The sequence below is a fragment of the Lycorma delicatula genome, chromosome 1, assembly GCF_047948215.1.
Source record: "Lycorma delicatula isolate Av1 chromosome 1, ASM4794821v1, whole genome shotgun sequence".
Lineage (NCBI taxonomy): Eukaryota > Metazoa > Arthropoda > Insecta > Hemiptera > Fulgoridae > Lycorma > Lycorma delicatula.
Genome location: NC_134455.1, coordinates 390,747,842 through 390,766,464, shown reverse-complemented (window position 1 = coordinate 390,766,464; position 18,623 = coordinate 390,747,842). Strand labels below are relative to the sequence as shown.

The 18,623-nt window shown below is 29.6% G+C and overlaps 2 protein-coding genes across 2 annotated transcripts in view; both read left to right on the top strand.

Moving 5' to 3' along the window:
- Positions 1 to 18,623, top strand: part of LOC142317994 (uncharacterized) — a 483,222-nt gene that overhangs the window by 261,281 nt on the left and 203,318 nt on the right. The gene's annotated exons all lie outside the window — the stretch shown is intronic.
- LOC142317355 (uncharacterized) overlaps positions 1 to 18,623 on the top strand; it is a 54,867-nt gene that overhangs the window by 30,371 nt on the left and 5,873 nt on the right. Inside the window, exon 2 of the mRNA XM_075353840.1 lies at positions 16,091 to 16,219. Within this exon, the coding sequence (XP_075209955.1) occupies positions 16,130 to 16,219 (90 nt within the window). The 5' untranslated portion in view covers positions 16,091 to 16,129. The remainder of the gene's footprint in view (positions 1 to 16,090; positions 16,220 to 18,623) is intronic.

The window sequence follows — 18,623 nt, the reverse complement described above, 5'->3', positions numbered from 1 at the left end:
ATTCAATTTTTCAAATATATGGCCCGGAGGACCAAAATTAATGTACAGCCATGCCATTCCAGGTGCGATGTAATTTGGTTGTGGTAATAGCGCACAAAGTAATTGCCAGATAAATAAACTATGGATAATTTACACTTCCTTTATTTACTCGTTAAATTTACATTAATCATATTAAATCCCAATAATTTCATACTTTAGTTTACACATTTTTAAATATATGTTTAACATACTGTCTAGCTAGAACAGATGTAAAATTAGTAATGTTTTGTGTAACATTTTAAAGGTGAAGTTATAAGTTATTAATTGCTTAACAATTTGGATTCGATTCAGATCTTTTCCCGAACCTAATTTCCAAAAAAATTCCAATTAATTGTTTAGGCCATTTGCAATTACTTAAAAAATTCATGCAATCTATTTGCAGCAACACCTTTATCGTGTAACATTTCTGTTGGAAATTTAGTGTTGATCATCAACAAGAATACTTCACCTTACGTTGGAATCAACACACAGATCCACATTGTGCAAGTTATCCACAACATAGCAGTGTTGTTGATTTAAATTCTATTAATGGTCAGCTCTGAAGATCTATGCCTAAATTGTTTGTTGCCAGTATCTGACAATTAATTGAATATTAAAAGTACTTCACGTGTAACAGAATATTAAAATAATTTTGTCAATTGATATTATACTTTATCATTGTGACTTAATTATTGTATTGTATGAATATTCTTTAAATTGTGATAAATGTTACATATTCATTATTAATGTAATATTTTGTATATTTATATCTTACTCATATGCTCTTCCAGCATTCTACTCTAGACTAATTATTATTTTAGGTTTACATGTACATTATAGTACTACACGCACATATGCTGACACATATAGCATGCACACATGTATAAACACATACACACACACACACATATATGCAACATAGATATTGTGTGTATGTTAAATGCATTAAGTCGCTAAAGGTGCAATAAGTCATAATTTACTTTCTATCCAATGGCACCATGGTTATTCGGACCATTGGACTTGTCTTCTGCATCATGAACACATTCAAAGAAATCCTAGTTGTATAGACAAGTACAAGTGTGCAAGTACATATATATTTTCATATTATTATACCATTTAATTTTAATGTTGTAAAAAATGATAGCATGTTATTTGGCGGGCAGTATGTTCAGACTCAAGTATCAATTCTTAATTATAAAAATTTCTGCCTTCTTACCAAATTTGTATATTCCGCTAGCCTATTTTATTAGCTGATATTTTATATATTAATGCATCATTATCAAAATTTAGAGCTCTTACTCCCAACATACACACTCATTAACATATCTTTTTCAACAATATAATATAAAATTTAAATGTTAACGTGTAATGATCGTAACTTGTAGTTTATTTACTATGAAATATGAACCGGCTAAGTTCATATTTGTAGATTAATTACACCTGAGGTATTACACCGAAGCGGTTAGTTATTCGAACCGTATTTTGAAGTAAATAAGACTGTCTGATGTAGGCTTAATTTATTGTACATTCCACACAGACTAGAGACTGTAACACATCGTTTCTTGAAGAAGAGCTCGTTAATTTATCGCGTTCTTTTTTACGATTGAGATTTATGTAAACCGTCTGCGACATAGATGGAACTAATAATTTAATTGCAATGTAAGCGTAGTAAATTACTGATTATAAAAAAAACAGTAAAAAAATTAATATACTTGAAAAATATCGTATTTATAAATTTAAACAAAAGTGTGAAATGATTAATCAACATAATCGTTTTTGAAGATGTTATTAAAGATATAGTGGGTTGTAGCAATTGGCAAGTGTGGTAAGATATTGGGCAATGGGGCGTTGTTGTTACGAAGTTTGTATTCTAGGAGTGTGTGTTTTTTAAGCTTTTATTTTGTTTGTTATTGTTAATTGGTTGATTTAAATCTAGAATTACGTGTACTTCTTGATGGTACGAGATCCCGCATAGAATAATTCTATTAGTTTTTCTTTTTCTTTTAACGAGTTTCTGACGTTCTTTGACATATATATATAAATAAGATAGTGTTCAAGGGAATTATAACAATATTATTTTATGAATGATTTTCTAGACGGATGTTGGCATTTTTCAAACAATATAAATCTCCTCTATAACATTTTATTATCATTATTCCTAAATATTTTATATGATTATTTGGGTTGTATTGTATCAATGTTTTTTTTTTTTTTTTTTTTTTAATAATATGACAGCCTTTTTATTAAGCCCATCCAATATTTAAAAAAAGTATTAAATAACTTTTAAAAACTAATAAATAAATTGACATAATAAACCATGTAAAAAAAATTTTATCCAATTAACACTTTTAACAGAGCTACTGGTCTGTAAGACCAGAGGTCTTATTTTTGCAGTAGTGGCAATCCTGTTTTGCTAAGATTGCCGTTTGTCTCAGTAGTTTCTTACCACAACCCCCATAACCTTACCTAAGAATTTTTAGTTGTGATTAGTCGTTTATCAGTTACACATCGATTGTTAAAACTATACCAGCCTCCCATACCCGCTAGCTTCATTGAAGATTCAAAATCTCCATACAAAAAGAAATGAGAGCGATCCCAGACAATATGGTGGAAGCAACGATGCAAAATCTGAAAGATAACAGTATGTAGAGGTCGGTAGAAAATATTTGTCTGATATGTTATTTATTTAAAGATTGAAGTATTACCAATAAGCAGCATCATATTTGATCTAATTATCAGGTTCCTGTGTATTAGCTGTTAATAGTAAATGTAACTTTTGCTTAGTATTACAAAGCGTATGTTACCGGTGTAGGTAAATATTTGTATAGGATACTGAACTAAATACTACGCCGATATGTTTTTTAAATGCAAAGTTTTTATTGTAGCTGATAATTGCCGTGAACTTTTGGTGTTTGACATTAGGCTGTAGTTTACACAGTTGCAGAGTATACGTGATTCACTCCCCTACTTGAAAGTGAACAATTATCAAAATGCAAATGGAAATTTAAGTTTTTTAGTTTTTTAATTAATATGATTTTGATTTTATAGAAAATTACGTTTCTCAGTTCTTGTTACATTTTCAGTTACTAGAGATTGAGATAACTAATTTATTTTTCATAAACCTTCTATGACCAAAATAATTCTGAAATTTATTAGATTGTTTGTCTGTACAAAATTTTTAATGATATAGCTCATATTTGAAGTACGTACTAACATGGATAACACTTACTTATTGACGTAATTGCAGGCCTAAAATGTTTTAACATATTTACATTTCTGTGATTTTTTTTTGTCATAAATTAGATGAGTTGAAAGATCAGCGACTAAGCTTCCAAAGGTTATTAGGCATGGAATTTACCTTATGAAATCTCACTTCCTTGAGATTTCTATTCATCCTAAACTACAAATTTATTATATAACTTCCACTACCTTTGTATTTTATCCATTTTGTTGTCACTAAATATGCCAGAACTTGAGGTTATTACTTAAAAGTGTGGTGATTAACAATGACATTAGGTTTATTTCTATTCAGAAAAATTAATGTGCTTTTCTGAAGGTCTGTGCGTACTTGATGCTTCTAACCTTGTATGCGTCAGCACAAAAGCTTATTTACTGTAAATGTTTATTTTGTTTTTCGTAACTTTGTATCATATATTTCTTTAAACATCCTGTCTAATATGTTCATCTTCTGATAAAGCAGTTTGACATTTACCAACCATAAGTTAAAAATTATTTTTTGAATATAATGAAATTTTAATTAGTGACAAATCTGAGTTTTGCAGATTATTTAATGAAAAATCTTTTGGTTTTAAAACATCATAAGCATCATGTCATTAAAAAGTTGTAGCAATTACTTAAATACTAATATAAGAAAAAACTGAAAAGATATTTAAAACTTAAGTTGAATCAGTAATTTTGTTATAAAAGACTAATAGAATAATACTTAAATGGTGATGGATATTTTGTAAAAATTACTATAATTTCAAATATGAAACTTTACTTTATATTCTATACTTTATATATCTTAAAAATTTTTGATTCACATCAATTTTATCCATTTTATGAAAAATAAATTCCATTACATCTTTCCACAGTCAGATTATTTTGCAGAAGTAAACGGGCATTAATCGATAACACAGGGAATTTTTTTTGTAACTTCCATGTTGTGGGTACACTGCTTGACCACACTCATTAAGTTGTCTGTGTAGTGTGAGGTTATTAGATATTCGTTATTTAAGTTGTCATGTTGTTTGAAAATTTATTTCATTTTTTTTATACAAAACTTTTAAATTGAGTTTGACAATGGTTTCTCTCTAAGCATATCAGTTGGACATGACAGATAGCTTCTGTGTGTTGTGTTGGGCAAGCGGCAGTGAATGCTATTTTAAAACAATTTAAAGAAACCGGTTAATTTTCATCTCAAAGGAAAGGAAAATTTGTCAAAATTTTTCACTCCAATTGCAATGTGCTGATTTAACAGAAATAACAGGTAGCCTACTGACAAACCTACAAAGTTTATTTGAAACTTAAAATATCCTGTACTCCAAGAAACCAAATTAGGATATATTCTTACGTTTGTTTGCTATTAAAAATGATTTCTATGTCGATGATCTAATTACCGGTTCAGATTACCTAAATGGAGTTATTCTATTAAAGAACGATATGTCCAAATTATTACAACAGTATGGTTTTTCACTTCACATGTGGTATTCTAACAATTGCGGTTTTTCTTTGTCTTATCATAATTCATCCATACTATCTAATCAAGAAGACAACATATGTACTCTTAAGAGTTCTAAGGAACAAAAAGTCAGATTCACTAAATTTCCAAATCACTCGTTCTAACAATTTACAAATTTATACTAAAAGGAATACTCTTTCAATCACAGCAGGTGTCTGTGATCCTCTAGGACTCATTGGCCTTATTATTATAATCATACAAACAGTTTATGTAGTAATTATGACAACTCAAAGTTGACTGCACAAACCATTATTACAGTGGCTTTCATTGTATAATCAATTACATCTAATAGTCATGTAAGATAAGTAGATCCATTAGGTTTAATAAAAATAGAAAAATTCATTCTATTAAATTACATGGATTTTCTGATGCCTGTATATGGTTGTTATATTTATATACACACTTATACTCCAACCATGTAATTACTAATTTACTGTTCTAAGTCAATGTTAGCCCCCTTGTAACGAATCATATTACCCAGACTTGAACTCTTTGGTTGTTTACTATTTTCAAGTTTATTTGTGAAGGTTGTATAACTGCATTATACACTTTGATGAGATACACTTATACTCTGATTCAATCATAGCACTTTGTTGTATTCATGGACATTCTTCGAATCGGAAAGTATTTATAGGTAATAGTTTCTGACATTCAACAAAACACTTCAATTACCAATCGGTATTACATCAAATTCTCTGATAATCCAGCAGACATATTGTCTGGAGCTTTTCACCAAGCAGGTTACTTGATATGTCAGTATGGTGGCGTGGTCTTCCTTAGCTATTACAGTCTTCTTCTCATTAGCCAAGGGATTGTAATATTACATTAAATGATGATAATTTAAATCCTGAATGCGTATTAGAAAGGCGTAAAACTATATTAACTTCATGTATATCTAATGTTGTATATGATTGAACACAAAGATTTTCATCTTTACATACAAACAGAAACATTTAGTTTCTGTTTCAGATTCATTCACCATATGAAATCCAAACAGTCTGAATGTAATTTTAGTACATTTTACTACTAAGGAGTTAGATCATACTCTGTACTTTTTTACATGTCAATCACAATCCATGTAATTCAGTGAGATAAAGAATCAGGTTACTGATAAACAAAGTAAGCTTATTTCACTAGATCCATGCTTGGATGATTTACATCTAATCTAATCTAATTGTCAACTCTGAACACTTAAGACTCTTACACTGCGACAGAGATACCGGATAATAATGCAAAAAGAATCATTTTGTCAATCTTCCATGTGTTTAATTTGCTTTAGATGTGATGCAAAACTCAATCACAACAGCTTTGTCAATTACAGCCTAAAAAATGATTTAAAAATCAGCCTCTAAAATGATTTTTAAGCTTTATCTTAAATTTTTGTAGCTCTAAATTATTAGCTTTAAGTTTGGTTTCATCTTTTTGGGCTGTAATTTTTTTATTATAACTTCAGTTAGGGGTAGCTTCGGTGTTATAATTTTGCTTAAGGGAGGAGATCCTTTTTTGAGTGTATTTTGTTTTATTAGTTTATATTTGTAGTTTTAAGGTTCCTTTTAATATATTTTTTTTTTTAAATTGATTTTTGTTTTAAAATTTGGCTTTAAATTTATAACGCATGTAAATTTTTGTTAGGTTAAATATCCTTAATGGTTAATTTTTATTTTCAGTGTTAAGGTTTTAATTATATTTTGGTTTTTATTTTTTTTTTAGGATTTTTTTGTTTTTCATTATTTTAAGGTGATAAAAAGTTAATAGTATTTTATACTTTCTTATAATTTCAAGTTACATTGCTTTGAGCTTATTAACTTATAATTTATCTTATATCCTTGTGGACATGGGGTAAATTGTTGTTAAGATTTGTCCTGTAATAATATATGGTTCTTCAACTGGTCGTGCTCCGATTCATGTAAGTAGAATAAATGTATTTACTGTAATTCAGAATATTATTTTATTTATTGGTTAGAATGATCTTGTTTGAAATTTTATTTTTATTGAGAATGATATTGATATAATAATTATAATTGATATTATTAGGGCTACTACTCCTTCTAATTTTCTAGGGATAGATTGTAGGATTGCGTATGCAAATAGGAAATATCATTCAGGTTGAATATGGGGAGGAGTTCTAAGTGGGTTTGCTGTAGATAATCCTACACTAAACCAATTCTTTACTTTTTACTTCATTATATCAATAATAGTAATACTACATCTAATATTTCTACATGAATCCGGATCCTCTACCCCACTAGGTATAAAAAATAACATTGACAAAATCCCATTTCACCCATATTTCACAACCAAAGATATTTTAGGAATAGCAATAACAATAATTTTTATAATAATAATTAATATAAATCCATTCCTCACTATAGATCCAGAGAATTTTACACCAGCAAACCCACTTAGAACTCCTCCCCATATTAATATCAATTAGCCCTAATTATAGCCCTAATAATATCAATTATAATTATTATATCAACTAACTTAAATTATATAACTAACTTGAAAATTAAATTGAAATTATAAGAAAGTATAAAATACTATTAACTTTTTATCGCCTTAAAATAATGAAAAACAAAAAAATCCAAAAAAAAATAAAAACCAAAATATAATTAAAACCTTAACACTGAAAATAAAAATTAACCATTAAGGATATTTAACCTAACAAAAATTTACATGCGTTATAAATTTAAAGCCAAAATTTAAAACAAAAATCAAATTTAAAAAAAAAATATATTAAAAGGAACGTTAAAACTACAAATATAAACAACTAATAAAACAAAATACACTCAAAAAAGGATCTCCTCCCTTAAGCAAAATTATAACTTCGAAGCTACCCCTAACTGAAGTTATAATAAAAAAATTACAGCCCAAAAAGATGAAACCAAACTTAAAGCTAATAATTTAAAGCTACAAAAATTTAAGATAAAGCTACCCCTAACATTATCATGATTTTATATTAAAAAAAACAATGGTTCAAAATAGATGGAAACAAACTTAAAAGCTAATATAATAATTCATCTTGACTTTCAAAAATGACATTACTATAATAATAAATTTGTTTTTAAAGAACCAAACATAAATATTTAAATAAAACATATGTAATTATCTTATTAAACTTAAGATAAGAATTAAACCATGAGGTTTTTTTTTTAATAATTATGTATTTTTAAATATACTTATTCTAATATAATTATCTTTTTTAGGTCTTTTAAACTCTAAAATTTATTTCAATGTATTAAATTATTTTAAATAAGATCTTATTTAATTTAATTAAAACTAAAATTGATTTTAATTAAATATCTAATTGATGCATTTAATTAAATAATTTATTTTAGATGATTATTTTTACAAAAACTATTTTAAATTAAAATAAAAATCTGTATTAAATTAAAATCTTTATTTAAATAAAAGATGGTATATATTATATAATAAATTTTTTAATTTATATAACACTTATAAATTAAAATATTATATTTTATAAGATTAAATATTAAAGGGTGAAATAGTTATATTTAAATAAATATATTACTATATATAATATATATATTATAATATAACTATCTTTTTTCTTTTTTGTAACATAATAATTTATCAATGAATGATATAATATAAATATCTTATTATAACGAAAAAATTTTTGTTGAAAAATTAAACTCAAAAATAAAAAATTGCAAAAAAATGAATTAATGGAATAATGTACCGTAAAAAAAAAATGATAAAATGATTTTTCAGGTAGTGATTCCTACCTGAACATTCTCTTGTGGAGTAGATTATAGTGGCCCAATTATAATTCGTCATGGCAAGCAGAGATTTAAAACTTTGAGTAAGGCTTGCATAGCATTTTTATGTTTAGGAGCACTAAGGCTATTATTCATTTAGAGTTAGTTTCTGATTTAACAATAATTTTTTTCCACCTTCAAAAAAATTAATTTCACGTAGAGGTATACCTAATATATTTTCCGATAACTCTGCTAACTTTCATTCTGTTAGAAATATTTTGTACAACTTGTATCGACTTTTAAGATCAGACAAATTAAATATTCACAAGGAATTAAATATTAAATTAAATATTCACAAATACATGACGTGGAATTAGTTTGTGAGAAAGTGCTGTCAAGTGTAATAGGAAAAACAATTCTCAACAGGGAATTTTATACAGTGTTGTTACAGATTGAGGTTTGTCTTAATTCTTGTCCAATTTTTGCTATTTCCATTGATCATAGAGACACTGGCTCTCTAGGACACTGGGTTCATTATCTTATTGGATGTAAAATAAATCACTTCTTAGAAAGATGTTAAAAGTAAATTTATAGTGATTTTAATTCTGTTATAAAATTAACTTAAAACTGTGACAAAAAAAAATCTAAAAGTTACTAATACTGCAAATATCTTAACAAATAAGATGTATCTAAATCTAATGTAAATTTTATATTAAAAAAATATGCTTACGTACAGTAACGAGGTATTTATTGAAAATATTATTCAATCGGCGGCAAATGCTTAGAATTCATGTAAGTGCAATACACGTAATTGAACTGTGAGAGAAAGGGTTGTGACACAATTTCAAAACCAATTCCTGCAAGGCAATGGAGTGTTGCAATGAGATTTTGCACCATTTCATACTGCCAAAAAAGTAGAAAATGTTTTCGAAGAATGAAACATTGAGTGCTCTTGTGGCTAAGCAATCCCACAAAAACTGACCTAATTAATCAGTAATATTGTTATGGTTTCAATATAAAGAAATCAAAAAAATTTAGTATATTTGTTGCACGAGTGATTAATAATAAAGAAAAACATTAATTAGATATTTACAAAGTGTACAGATATGATTTTGTATCAACTTTTTTTTTTTTGTCTTCAGTCATTTGACTGGTTTGATGCAGCTCTCCAAGATTCCCTATCTAGTGCTAGTCGTTTCATTTCAGTATACCCCCTACATCCTACATCCCTAACAATTTGTTTTACATATTCCAAACGTGGCCTGCCTACACAATTTTTTCCTTCTACCTGTCCTTCCAATATTAAAGCGACTATTCCAGGATGCCTTAGTATGTGGCCTATAAGTCTGTCTCTTCTTTTAACTATATTTTTCCAAATGTTTTTTTCTTCATCTATTTGCCGCAATACCTCCTCATTTGTCACTTTATCCACCCATCTGATTTTTAACATTGTCCTATAGCACCACATTTCAAAAGCTTCTAATCTTTTCTTTTCAGATACTCCGATTGTCCAAGCTTCACTTCCATATAAAGCGACGCTCCAAACATACACTTTCAAAAATTTTTTCCTGACATTTAAATTAACTTTTGATGTAAACAAATTATATTTCTGACTGAAGGCTTGTTTCGCTTGTGCTATTCAGCATTTTATATCGCTCCTCCTTCCTCCATCTTTAGTAATTCTACTTCCCAAATAACAAAATTCTTCTACCTCCATAATCTTTTCTCCTCCTATTTTCACATTCATTGGTCCATCTTAGTTATTTCTAATACATTTCATTACTTTTGTTTTGTATTTGTTTATTTTCATGCAATAGTTCTTGCGTAGGACTTCATCTATGCCGTTCATTGTTTCTTGTAAATCCTTTTTACTCTCGGCTAGAATTACTATATCATCAGCAAATCGTAGCATCTTTATCTTTTCACCTTGTACTGTTACTCCGAATATCTAAATTGTTCTTTAACATCATTAACTGCTAGTTCCATGTAAAGATTAAAAAGTAACGGGGATAGGGAACATCCTTGTCGTACTCCCTTTCTTATTACAGCTTCTTTCTTATGTTCTTCGATTATTACTGTTACTGTTTCGTTCCTGTACATGTTAGCAATTGTTCTTCTATCTCTGAATTTGAACCCTAATTTTTTTAAAATGCTGAACATTTTATTCCAGTCTACGTTATCGAATGCCTTTTCTAGATCTATAAACGGCAAGTATGTTGGTTTATTTTTCTTTAATCTTTCTTCTACTATTAATCTGAGGCCTAAAATCTCTCTCCTCTCAATTCTTCTGTATAGAATTCTAGTTGATGCATGACTTCAGTTTTTGATGCACGACTAGTTAAACTAATTGTTCTGTTTTCTTCACATTTATCTGCCCCTGCTTTCTTTGGTATCATGACTATAACACTTTTTTTTGAAGTCTGACGGAACTTCCCCTTTTTCATAAATATTACACACCAGCTTGTATAATCTATCAATCGCTTCCTCACCTGCACTGCGCAGTAATTCTACAGGTATTCCGTCTATTCCAGGAGCCTTTCTGCCATTTACATCTTTTAATGCTCTCCTAAATTCAGATCTCAGTGTTGTTTCAATAAATTACGAAAAAATAAATAATGCAAATTATAGTACAAGAACAGATTAAAATAAAAAAATAAAATAAAAATTCAATCTAAGTTAAAGTATGTATGCTGTTTTACCACCAGATTACATTTTAAAAATAGATTAGGATTTTCTAATAACAAAAATTATCGGTAAAAAAGATATTACAGGTTACATATTAATTTAACCCACTTCGCGTCTTCCCAAATCAGCTAATTTGAAAGTCGAGAGTACCAGCGTTCAAGTCCTAGTAAAGGCATTTATTTTTACACGGATTTGAATACTAGATCGTGGATACCGGTGTTCTTTGGCGGTCGGGTTTCAATTAACCACACATCTCAGGAACGGTCGAACTGAGACTGTACAAGACTACAGTCCATTTACAATCATACATGTCATCCTTCTTTTTCCTGTTTAGCCTCCGGTAACTACCGTTTAGATAATTCTTCAGAGGATGATATGTATGAGTGTAAATGAAGTGTAGTCTTGTATATTCTCATACCTGAGATGTGTGGTTAATCGAAACCCAACCGCCAAAGAACACCGGTATCCACGATCTAGTATTCAAATCCGTGTAAAAATAACCGGCACATACATATCATCCTGTGAAGTAATACCTGAACGGTAATTTCCGGAGGCTAAACAGGAAAAGAAAGAAATATCTCATTTCTTCCGCTGAAAAAACCAAAATTTAAGAAAACTATACAGATATAAAAAAAGGTAAGACACTACATTTCTTTTATCAAAATCTGTTCAAAAATACACGTTAAATATAAATAATCTATAAAAATAAAAATGTAGATGTTCGTTTGTTCAAAATCATACTCCGAAAGTTCTTCACCGATCGCTTTGAAATTTTGACACAACGTTACATTCGAATACACGCGTGTTTTTATATACCTAATATGTGACAGGTAAAAACAGCGCTATCTGTTGGACGTAAAAGCAAAACACGCTGTACTAAATTTTTTACTATTCAGTTTCAGTTTTTTCGATATATATCCAGTATAGACTAAAAAACTACGGAACCGATTTACGCGCGGCAAAAAAAGAGATAGGGAAATAGGGAAAATCAAAAAGGGGAAAAAATAAAAAAGGAAATAGAAAGGAGAAAAAATAAGGCGTAGGGGGAAAGGAAAGGGATAGGGGAAAATGGGGTAAAAAGAAAGGGATTATGGTAAAAATGAAAATGGGGAAAAGGAGAAGGTTAAATTTTGTGATGTTCTTTGATTTTCATTTTGTGAACGTTTTATCAAACTTTCAATTGCGTTCATTTAATCTATGCATATATATTGAAATCTAGCAAGAGCGAAGCATTGCCGGGTCTGCTAGTAGACCTGGCAATGCTTCGCTCTTGCTAATAATGGGAAACTAATACATCACATGAACATGTAAGTTTTTTATTTTTTGTACGTTTGAGGCAATATTTTACTTTACATTCATTTCTTTCTAAATGTTTATTCCTGTTTTCCAACAGTTCTTCATTCTTTTGCTTTATTTTTCCCTTCTCTCTTCTGAGCAAATGTTGTTTCTTTTTTGTACCTTTCTGTGAAATCTTTACTGGTTTTCTGAACATTATTCTGTATTGTACTATCTCCTTGAAAAAATATTAACATTTTCATTTACAACCACTGAAATCTGTTGATTTTCATTCTTTTTTTCTGTAAATGTGGTTGAAGATCTGTTTTGTGAGACTGAAAAAGATTTGGCTCTTCTTTTTCGATTGAATTGACATTTTGTCGGTTTCATTGCATTTGTAAATGTCTTTATTACTTCTTAATCTGCATTCATTTTCTTGCATTCTTATTGATTCTAGAATCTTTTTCAAGCTTTTACTTTATTTTCTTTTGGATTTATTTTATCTGATTTCAAACTTAAGATGCATCTGATGCAGATTCCGCTGCTAAAGACGCATATAGTCAACTATCCTTCACTACCTGTATTACTACATCCAATTTTATTAACCATGTCAAACACACACTTTGTGCAAGGTGGCAAAATGACTGGATTGCCATGGTAGGTAACAAACTTTGACATCTCAAAGGTACTGTGTTACCACAGGATTCCTCTCACAGGAAAATTCGCTGAGAGGAAGAGGAAGTGGTTCTCTGCCAATTACAGATAGGACGTACAAAAGCTTCTCACGGGTATCTGATGTCAGCAGAAAATGCACCGATGTACGTACAATGAGAGTGCTGCTTGACTGTGTGCCACATCCTTGTGGATTACATTTGTTATGCGGCCTTGCATTGTAAATTTAAATTGTCCAGGAATTTTCATCATATCCTGGGCAGTAATAAAGAAGTTTTGGACCGGGTATTTTTATTTCTTCCAAGTATTAGTATTTTACATATTTTTAATAATAGTATGCTTAAATTTTTTATGTACAGTAGTTGTATATTTTTGTGTTTCACATTTTAGTTAAAGTTTTTTATTTTGTCATTGCTTTCAGTATTTTAGTTTGAATTTAAATTTTTGTTTTTAAGTTTTTATTTTATTTTAATTCTGTCGCTGTCTTATTAGATTTTATACTTTATTTCTATATTTCATTTTTTTCCCTGGGCATCATAACGAAAATGTTTTTTGCCCAGAAAAACACTGAAGCAAACAGGTCCTCTGGTTTGATTACTGTATTTTAGCGCCTAATTTTGGCATCTACTGAAATGTCCTTTTTGTTCAAAATATCTTTTGTTAGTTAAATATCTTTTAAATTTTAGTTTTTGTAAGTATTATTATTATTACTATACTGTTGGTGTTGTTATTTTCATTTATTTTTATTTTTACAATTATTCGCAATATTTCTATCAAAGACATCTACATAAAAAGAATAACAGGTTACATAAAGGCATTAAAATCTTTTCGGTAAACATTATACATATTATTAGAATGCTGACATTTTTTAAAAATCTGTAAAAGTGGTGGCAAGCAACCACTTTTTCTTAAAGCTACTGTTTGATTTCAGCTTTCCTCCAGCTGTTGTGGTAATTTTATGTACCACAAAAGGGAGATAAGTTGTGTTATCTATTATTACTGCACTCCCTTCTTGTAAGTTATTTGTACTTCATTCATAAACCAATTTTTATGATAAAAATAATAATTTATGATAAAATATACGTTGACCAGCACTTGACGCTTTTAATTTGTGAAATGTCTTGAAACCAATTTTTTCACAATACGACGAACGGTTATAGATGATAAAATTTGCTTTCAGTTTTTCCCGTATTTCCTCTTTGAATTTCTTAACGGTAAGGATTTCATTCTGAACGGTAGAGGTATTATTGATATATGTTTCTGCACAATACATGATTGTTAAAATTGTCCAGTAACAGATTTCCATTCTGTGTCCTATTTTTCCCTGGCGTTTCAAACTGAACGCAACTATTGTTGCTATCGCACTCCTTAGCTGTCCTACATATCCTTTGTATTGATCTCCAACTAATGCCGCGTGTTTCAGCATAGAGTTCACGAACTTTATCAAAGTAAATCACGCTACGGAATTTGAAGTCGGATAGCTTTTGAAAAAATTTATATTCATTGTAGATTACATTTCTCGAACTACTTTTAATTGTATGGCCATGTTGACTGGAAAATGAAAGTGTTTCCCTCTCATTCATATTACACTCTCACACATATTACATAGTTACAGAAAAATTACAAAAAAAGTCTATAACTTAAAACCTGATAAAAAAATGCGAATTAACTTATTATAGACTGTCTTTGGCATAATGCACCACTGTTAAATAAAAAAAAAAAAAAAACAGCATGAACTGAACATATGGAAATAAAAAATCCATATAATTTATTAGATATCACAGCTAAATGCTTAATGAACTCATCAGACTGAATACTGGCATTGCAATCAATTTATACTAATATACAACAACATAATATCAATATACTGTAATCAGTATTGAGACTTTCTGCTCACTGAGACTGCTTCTTCAATCCTTATATTATATTAAAATCTATTATTATGATCCTCACCGTAAAATACTAATGTTTATTAATTCAGCTCTACAAATAAAAATTCTAAAAAATTACTGTCTGATATTATTGAAAATTTATTTTTTCTAATCGTTTACTCTACTTTCAAAAGTAGAAAATTTTTATCTCTATCGGTTTGGATTTTATAGCAATTTAAGTCTACATTCTCAACAAAAAAACTGCAAAAAATTCGTTTTTCGTGCCTCTAATTTTCAGAAAAATGACTAACTAAGATTGGCCGAATCCAGGTAGTGCAAAAATAATTGCATTTACTGATGGTACCTTAATTTTTATTGTGGGATTTTTCACTTAGATGCAGTAGTTTAAATACTAGCCCCGTTTTTCATAGTGACCACTGTAATATAATTCCAATTTCTCGCAAAAATTTCTGTATCATGATTAATATCAAATTCTGGTCAGGCATTCTAATATTCTTATGCTGCAAAATTGCATTTCCATATTCCACACAAGCTTCAAGGTTATGTAGCAACATAACAAATAAATAACTATTGTTTGGAATTTATCTTTCAGTCAGAGAATTTGAATCTTACATAATTCCTATTTTTATAATGTGGTATGTATTGTCAGATATGAGATAAGAATTCAAAATTTTAGGTAACATTATCTTTAAAGGTATATTTATGACTAACAAAAACTTTACCATAGACAATATTAACACCAATGTTTCTAAGATTAGAAAAAACTAAATGAGGAACATTACCGCAGCAGTTTAACAAATTATTTGATTGTAAAAGATTACAATTTGTAGAATAATCTGTAGTTGAGTAGCGACATTTTTAACATTTAAATTCGGATGATAAAATTTGGTGTAAGAAACATTTTCTAGGTTCTTCCATACAAAATTTGGCTTATTAAAGTCATAATAATAATAATTTGACTGTGGCTGTACTATTAATGGGTGTGGTAAGTGAATTAGAGGTACAGATTATTTTTTTTTTCAAATTATACAAAAAATTATAAATATTTACTTTTTTAGCATTTATTTTTTTGTTTTGCATTGCAGCAGGTAGATTTAGTACAACTGAAAGAGTAACCGTTTAATATGATTAATGGTGATATTCCAAAAGATCCTTTATCAGTTGAAGAGACCATCTCAGTTAAATCAAAAAATGTAAAAGTGGAAAGTGAAATGGTAAGAGTTATAGATTTTGCATACAGTGGAATACCAGTTATCTAGATTGACCTTTGCTAGGCCAGATCTGGATAACTGGAAAGATAAATTAAAAAGTTTAATATACACTGGACATATCATTCTAATGTTTAAATGGGTAAAAAAAGTATTAATGTAGAAGTAAAAAAAAAGTCCCTAAAATAAAAAAGAAATTTGGAACATGTACAGTGTAAGAAAAAAAGTAATGTGACACATTAGTATAGTGTAAAAAAACAGTGTGTAGAAATTTACTTTTATAATTAGTTTAACAAATCCCTTAATACAGGGTGAGCAACATAAAATCACTCATAATGTAACCGCTGCAGAATTGGTAGGTTATTTTGGAATGAAATTTGATAAATGATATGGATAAATTAAATAAGAAAAACATAAAACTTAATTTAAATGTTGCATTTATATACCTTATTGTTACAAAAGATGTTTAACATGGCCACCTGGGCATCACTGCACTTTTGTGCTCAACTGTTCATATTGAGTGTTGTCTGATGCAAAATGTCATTTGTGTTGATATTTTGTTAAATGTTCACCTTCAGAACGTTTGATGTGTGACAAGTAACTCCATCTTTTTGGAAGAAGCTGTATTCTTTTTCATTATCAGTTACTTGTGCATAGAATTCTTTGAAAATTGCGAGGTAACTTGTGTATTCACAGTCTGGTCAAATAATATTGTTCCCATTATACAATTACCGCAAACGGTTTGTAACACCAATTTTCTCATTGTGAAGTGAACGCTCGAATATCTTGTGAGGATTCCTTACCATTTAGTACTTTGTGATCTGTGAATTAATATTGTCTTTTAAATGAAGATGCCGTGCCTCGTCTGACATGAAATACAACATGGGTCTAAATGTCGCCAGCAATGTTTTTGAGAAGCTGGTTGCAATAATCAAGTCGTTTCAGTTTGTCTGTCTCCTTCAGTTGTGTCACAGTTGTAATGTGGTCACAATTGGAACACAATTGTAATGTCACAATTGGATTCACTAACTGTGACTAACGACTTGTTCTTTTTCCTCAGCTCTGAAATAGTGGCCTTAAGTGAAGCAACCTGATCAGACAACATCTGAACAAGTTTTTTCAGCTTATTGCAAGATCCACACTGCTTAATACCTAAATTCATGGGAGCTTGTTTTGACGCAGCAGTGGCAAAAGATACATCTAAATTAACAAGGTTCTGTGAATTTAAGTGTTTTTCTTTATTCTCTGCATGCAGCCAGAAAAGATAGCTTGTGCTCGCTAGAAAGTCTGAGAATCGCCTTTTCCTCTTTAAAAATTAGGCAGTCTCGAGAGCGGGCTGCGTCTGAACCACTATAGTTAACACATTTTTCATCCGCATGGCAGTCTTTGTCATTGTGGCCTTCCTGAGCACATCGAGCACGAATCTCCATCTTCGAGCAAGATTTCGATGCTCCTGGTATTACCGGGAGATTAAATATTAATATAAGAGATGGCATTAGTTCTTCCGACTCGCTCTGCCACTTCTTGATACAATTCACACTTCTTATTACTTCTTGGATTCGAAGTTCGTCAGAGTAATTTCGTCAAAAACCGTTAAGGGGGTTAAATAACTAATATCAATATTTGATGTCATAAGTTACACAATCTATGTTTGATTGATTTTTAGTTTTAATCTCGCTTGTTTAATCAAATTGATTTTATGTACATGTTATTTCTTTTTTCAGTTTCTTTTTCTTCCATATCTCCTTTTTTTATTTTCCAGTGTTTTACATTTTTTCTTCTGTCCAGGTAAGAAATATTTCTTCTATGGTTTTTTCTCTCCTGGAAACCTGAAATATTTTGAAATTCTTTCCCATAGTAAATGTTCTTTGATGTCTTCTTGTATTATTTTCATTTTTTCTCTCTTTTTCAGTTTCTCTGTTTCAGTTGTTATTAGTTTCTAGATTTTTATAGTGTATAAATACCCTGTTGGGGGGGTTCATTCTTTGTAGATGACCATAAAAGGCGATTCTTCTTTTTCTGATTAAATCTAATATTTTCTCCATGTTCATGTAAAGTTCATTCATTATTGTGTCTTCTTTTCTGTCTTCGATGGGCTGAAAGACTTTTTCTGAGTATTCATTTTTTGTTAATTAGAAGTTTGTTGTCAAATGTCAGATGTTCAGTTGGATATAGAGCTTCCAATGAAATGATTGTGCAGTAGTGTCTTAGTCTTTTTTTTCATCCCTTCCCCTTGGGACCAGACCTAGACCGATGAAGCACGACTCAATCCCAAGGGTGCCTTTGCCTCTAACCTCCTGAGTGACAATGTTGGACCTGGCTATGTCATTCCCAGCACTGGGTACCACCTGGTAGGCCAGGATTGGGTCTTTCCTAATGCCTTGCCTGAAAGAGGAGGGCCCTCTAGATG